Raw genomic sequence first — 5,173 nt, 5'->3', positions numbered from 1 at the left:
CACAGCCAGCCCCCCACACCATCCCCCGCCCCCCCCGACATTCAGCCCCCCGCTCCTACCCACCCTGCCGACCCCCGCAACCTCCTCCGCCAGCCCATTTCCGCAGCCTGCCCAGTCCCGACCACCTGCCCCCACCCCAGACACTTTCTCCGCTGCTCACTCTCATTCTCACACCCCCGGCCCAGCGAGCGCCCCGGACTCAGAGCCTGGGTACTGCGCCCAGGTCCGCGGGACGCTCCGGCGGTGCCTTTGGGGGGCAGGTCCAAGCCCCCGGGCCCCCAGTGACTCCTAGCGGAGCAGGACGGGTCCCTGCCCCCCCTCCGGGGTCGCTCTCTGGGGCTGGGTTCCGGGCTGGTCCCTGCCCCTCTCCCCGGCCCAGGTTTCAGACTTTTACATTCAGGAAGCGGCTCAAACGCCTCGGAACCGACCCGGAGCTGGGGCAGCTTCTCCCCTTTCCCCCCAGTCCCATCCCCCTCTCAGCCCGGTCCCCTGCGCCCGTGCTCCCGGTCCCCACAGCCCGCCGCGGGCAGGCCCTGGTGCCCCTCCCCCGCTGCACCAGCGAAATTGCTAAACTTGTAGCAATAATGACCCGGCATTGAGGCTGCCCGGCCGGGCCGCCCCTAATCAGCGCGCCCCGCGGACCCCCCTCCTCTCCCCCTGCGCTCACAGAAAGGGGAACAAAACCCAGCACGTTTCTCATCCTGCGCGCATAAAGCGCAGGGCCCGGGCCCCAGCGGGGGGCCGAGCGGCCCGTCAATCTCGGCGCCTGGGCCCCTTTGTCCCTCGCCTCCCTGCCACACCTTTTGTTCCCGAATCCAATAAGCGCCTATTCTCGCCACCTTCCCCGGCGGCTCCTTTCAGCGCCGGCCCGGCGGCCACAATGGCCCGGCTCTGCGCCGCGGCTCCCCATTCAGCGCCTTGGCACGCTCACAATCCGCCGAGCGGGCCAGGCTGCCCGGCCCCTGCGGGACAAGGGGATTACAGCGCCGCCCCCGAGCCCAGGGTCTCCCCGGCCCCGCGTCCCCCTGCATCAGCCCGGGGATCGGCTTCCCACAACTGGCCGCCCCCAGGGCGACTGCCCCGAGCAGCCCAGCCGCTGGCTCCGGGGCTGGGCGGGGCGGTAGCCGGTTTTGTACAAGGGACTCGCCTCTCCGCACCCGCGGTGAAGCCGCCGGCACAAAGCAGGGCTCGGCGCTCCCCTGCTCGTCCAGTGCTCAGCCGAGTCCTGGGCGCGGGGCAGCGGAGCACAGGGACCCGGCAGCGCCGAGCCAGGGAGACCCCCATGGGGGGCTGGCTGGGAACAAGGGCAAATCTCCCATTGACTCCAACGGGGCAGGGGCTTCACCCCTAACGTACAACATCCCCTGGGCTGCGGCGAACGGAAATCCCCCGCCCGCTGTCCGCTCCGGTCCCTGCCCGAGGCCACGGGCTCCCGGGCCGCTAGCAATGAGGCACGGGGGCTATTGCACCTGGTTTATTAAGTCCCTCGCTCCTGCGCGGGCTGGCACTTACAGCGGATACAGAGTAGATACAAGGGCCCGGCTCTCCGCGCGGCTGCCTCCCCCAGACCCCGACACTTTGGCTTTTTACAAGCGAAGCTGCTTGGACGGTGCGGGGATTCCAGCTCCATGCCCAGCCCGGCAGCCGAGCCACCCAGAGCCGGGGGACGCGTTCCCATCCCCAGCCGCCGTGGGGGATCGGACAGGCTTTGGGCCGAGCCCCCTTCTGCCCTGCGGCCCCAACAGCTGCTGCGCCGGTCCCCCGCCCCCGCCAGGGGCACGGAGGGGCCGGGACTGGGGCTCCGCGGAGCGCAGCGGCCCTCAGTTGCCCCACCTGGGAGGAGGCTGGGCCATCGCGCTGGCCGGCGTTTGCAGCTCCCGCCCTGAGCGAAGCGGCGCGGAGAGCTGCGCTGGGCTCCAGTCTGCCTCTAGCGTGCAGCCTGCGGGCACCAGCCGGGGGCGGCGCGGGTCCCTGTCCTTCCCCGGGGCCACCAGGCTCCCTCCTGGCCCAGAGTGTCCGCCGCCCCGCGCGGCTACCAGGCCCGGATCCCCTGCAGAGCGCCCTGGCTGCAGGAGGGCCCCGCGGGCCCCTGATGCAGGGGCTGGGCCGCGCCGCCGAAGGCGCCCAGGTTGCCCACGTTCACGAAGGGCCCCGCGCCCGCGCCGGGGCTGCAGCCGGGCTGCCCGCCCGCGCCGCCCGCGGGGTAGCTGCAGCCGTAGCCGGCGTTGCAGGCGGCCGCGTTGCCGTAGCCGTAGGCCGGGAAGCCGCTGTAGGAGTAGGGCGCGTTGTAGGGCGAGCCGTAGCCCGGCGAGCCCCCGAGGCACGGCTTGCCGTCCCGCACCAGCACCGGTACGGCCACCCGGCGCGGCGGCGGCGGCGCGGGGCCCAGCTCCAGCGACTTGTCCTGCCGCTGCCGCTTGCACTTGTAGCGCCGGTTCTGGAACCAGATCTTCACCTGCGTGGAGGTGAGCTTGAGGCTGCTGGCCAGGTGCTCGCGCTCCGGCGCCGACAGGTACCGCTGCTGCTTGAAGCGCCGCTCCAGCTCGAAGACCTGCGCCTGCGAGAAGAGAACGCGGGGCTTCCTGCGGCTCCGCGGCTTCGGCCTCTCCGCCTCCTCCGGCTTGGCCGCGGCACCCGCCGGCGGCTTCGGGGCGCAGCGCTCTGCTCGGGGGAGAGGCAGGGTTAGGGCCGGGGCCAGGGGAGCGGGCCTCCCCGCGGGGCCGCCCCGGGCAGACTTCGCGCCGCGAGCCTGGGGCGCGCCGCTGGGCACATGGCCTGAGAACAGCCCCGGAGCAGAGCCAGCCTCGGCCCGCCAGCGCCCGGGGCCCGGGCCGCGGCCGGGCGAGGGCTGGACTGTGGCCTGCCGGGGCGAGGGGAGCCCTGTGTGTGTTTGTGCGGGATGTCCTGGGGGGTGTGATGGTCTGGTGAGTGCTTACACGGGAGCACAGTGCTGTGTATTTCAGTGTCTGCCTGCGTGATCGCGGTGTTGCTGCAGGCCCTGGGTGGCTGTGTGTGTGTGTGATCGCGGTGTTGCTGCAGGCCCTGGGTGGCTGTGTGGGGGGGTGATTGACCCCCCAGCTCTGTGTGTGTGGCCAGGGCTGTGCAGTATTTCAGGGCGCTGAGCTGGGTGTGGACTCCCTGGGCTGCCTCACATTTCATGCCTCTGCAGAATCCCAGCTGGTGTGTGTGAGCAGGGGCCTAGAGCAGTGTGTACGGGGGGGCTGAGAACCATTGACCCATACTGTAAACCCTGTATATGGTGGAAACCACTCCAAGCCATGGGGTCTGACAGCCCTCCGCCGCCCCGAGTTCCAGCCCCGGTGTGAGTGCAGAGAACAGAGGGGGTTACAGGGCCCGGCTCTGCTCAGGGGTTCTGGCCCCTCACTGCTGGCCGGGAAAGCAGGTCCCTGGCGGGTCCGAGCCCCCTCGGGCAGCGGGGCAGTTTGTGGGAGTCTCTGCGCTCCAGGCTAAGCGCCGGCCTCCCCGAACTCATCCCCCGCATGCCGGACTCAGGCCGGAAGGCAAAGAGCAAGACACACCCGCGCTCGGCTGACATCCCCGCACGCCGTATGGGGACAAGGCGGGGTGCGGCCTCTGTTCCTTCCCGGCACCCGCCCGCTTCCCCTCACGCACCCCGGAGCAGCGGGAGCCGCCAGATCCATTCGCCTGTCTCCTTCCCCTTCCTCGCCCGAGGCCTGGGCCCACCGCGGGGCCGGGACCCTCCCGCGTCTCTGCCGGGCCCGGTTCTGCCCCTCCGAGCAGCCTCCCGGAGCAGGAGCGGGCCCGCTCTGCGCCCAGCGACCCCGTTCCCCCACCCTGCCTGGGGTGGGCGAGTTCCCGGCTCCCGAGAACGGGGCGGGGGTCGGATTCGGGCGCCACTTCGGTGAGTGACAGTCCCGGGGCCGCCTCTGCTCGCTGGGGGCTGCCGGGGCCGGGGCTCGCCCCGCGGGTTATTGTTCCTGTCACAGCGCGGTGCGGCTCCAGGGTCAATCGGAACAGAGCCTGCCCGCCCCGCTGCCCTCCCGTCAGCACCCGGGCACCGCGGTGACCCCCAGCCCACGGACCTGCCTTCTGCGGGCAGGGGAGAGAAACTCGGGAGAAGACCCACGCGGGGCGGACTCCGACTTCACTCCTGCTGGGGGCGGCAGCGGTGGAGGAGCGCTATGGGGCGGATGGGGACAGCGGTGGAGGAGCGCTATGGGGCGGATGGGGACGGGAGCTGCCCTGGTGGAGCGCTATGGGGCGGATGGGGACAGCGGGTGCTGCGGATGACCCGAAGTCCCGAGCCGTGCTGTGGGGTGGTGATGGGTGGGGGGAAGTTGCAGGGGTCCCCCGCCCCTGCCCCTGCCCCGCGCCGGGTTAGTACCGCATTGCGAACAGCGCGGCCGCGGGGTCGCGGCCCCCATACTCACTGGGGTCCCGATCCCCGGCGCGCTCCAGCTCTTCTCCCGGGCCATTGGGCTCACAGGAGCCCCGCAGCACCGCGTGCACGTAGTTTTCCGGGGAGAGCCCCACGTCCCCTTGGCTCTCCGCCGCGGCCATGGAGCTCAGATAGGACAGCTTCTCCTCCTCCTCCTCTTCCTCCCCGTCGGAGAAGCGGGAGCCGTCGCCGGCCGCCAGCAGGCAGGCTGCCGAGTGGAACTGCTGCTCCAGGTGGTGGGGCAGCGGGACTCCATAGTGCGGCTCCGGCTGCGCCAGGTTGAGGATGTCTTTGACAGAGAAGGGGGTGGAGGTGACGGGGCTCGGTAACATCATCGGGGCAGCGCGAACAGCCAATAGACCCTGGGGGCGGTGCAGCGCCCTGCGCGGGGCCCGGCGGCGCTCCGGGGTGCTGGGGGGGCGCAGCGCCCTGGGCGGGGGAGCAGGCAGCGCCGCGCGCTGATAAACGAGGGGCCGCGCCTGCTCCTGGCTAAGTTGCCTCCATTAGCCCGGCGCTGGGGGTCTGCGTTTTGTTACAGCCTCTGCGGGGACCAGCCAAGGGCTCGCGAGCCTCCTCTGCCCCGGGCCAGCACGTCACGGCGAGGAGGGGCCGGGGCCCTGTGGGCAGCCTCCCCATTGGAGGGTGGGGGTGGCTGAGCCGGCCCCTCGAGCCCCGGCCCGAGATCCGGCTGCCCTACCAGAAATAGCAATGTCTTAAAGGGAGGCTGGGGGAGGCTGCTCCCAGGAGCGCGCC

General features: G+C 71.7%; 1 protein-coding gene across 1 annotated transcript; it reads right to left on the bottom strand.

Annotated features, from left to right (window-relative positions):
- Window positions 1–1,948: 1,948 nt before the first annotated feature.
- NKX2-3 (NK2 homeobox 3) lies at window positions 1,949–4,755 on the bottom strand. The gene is made up of 2 exons (XM_073354991.1): window positions 4,413–4,755; window positions 1,949–2,661 (listed from the first exon to the last, which is right to left on the bottom strand). Exons 1-2 carry the CDS (start codon window positions 4,753–4,755, stop codon window positions 2,033–2,035), a joined length of 972 nt encoding a protein of 323 aa, XP_073211092.1. The 3' UTR covers window positions 1,949–2,032.
- Window positions 4,756–5,173: the final 418 nt, after the last annotated feature.

Source organism: Lepidochelys kempii, chromosome 7 (assembly GCF_965140265.1).
Source record: "Lepidochelys kempii isolate rLepKem1 chromosome 7, rLepKem1.hap2, whole genome shotgun sequence".
Taxonomy (NCBI): Eukaryota; Metazoa; Chordata; order Testudines; family Cheloniidae; genus Lepidochelys; species Lepidochelys kempii.
Note: the sequence above shows the minus strand (reverse complement) of the source record. Positions and strands in the feature narration are given on the sequence as shown.

What these genes read in the sequence shown, in the direction of transcription:
- NKX2-3 (XM_073354991.1), bottom strand. Translation starts at nt 4,755, where the DNA reads ATGATGTTACCGAGCCCCGTCACCTCCACCCCCTTCTCTGTCAAAGAC. An exon ending in CGCCGGGGATCGGGACCCCA is followed by an intron (nt 2,662 to 4,412) that starts GTGAGTATGGGG and finishes TCCCCCGAGCAG; the next exon opens with AGCGCTGCGCCCCGAAGCCG.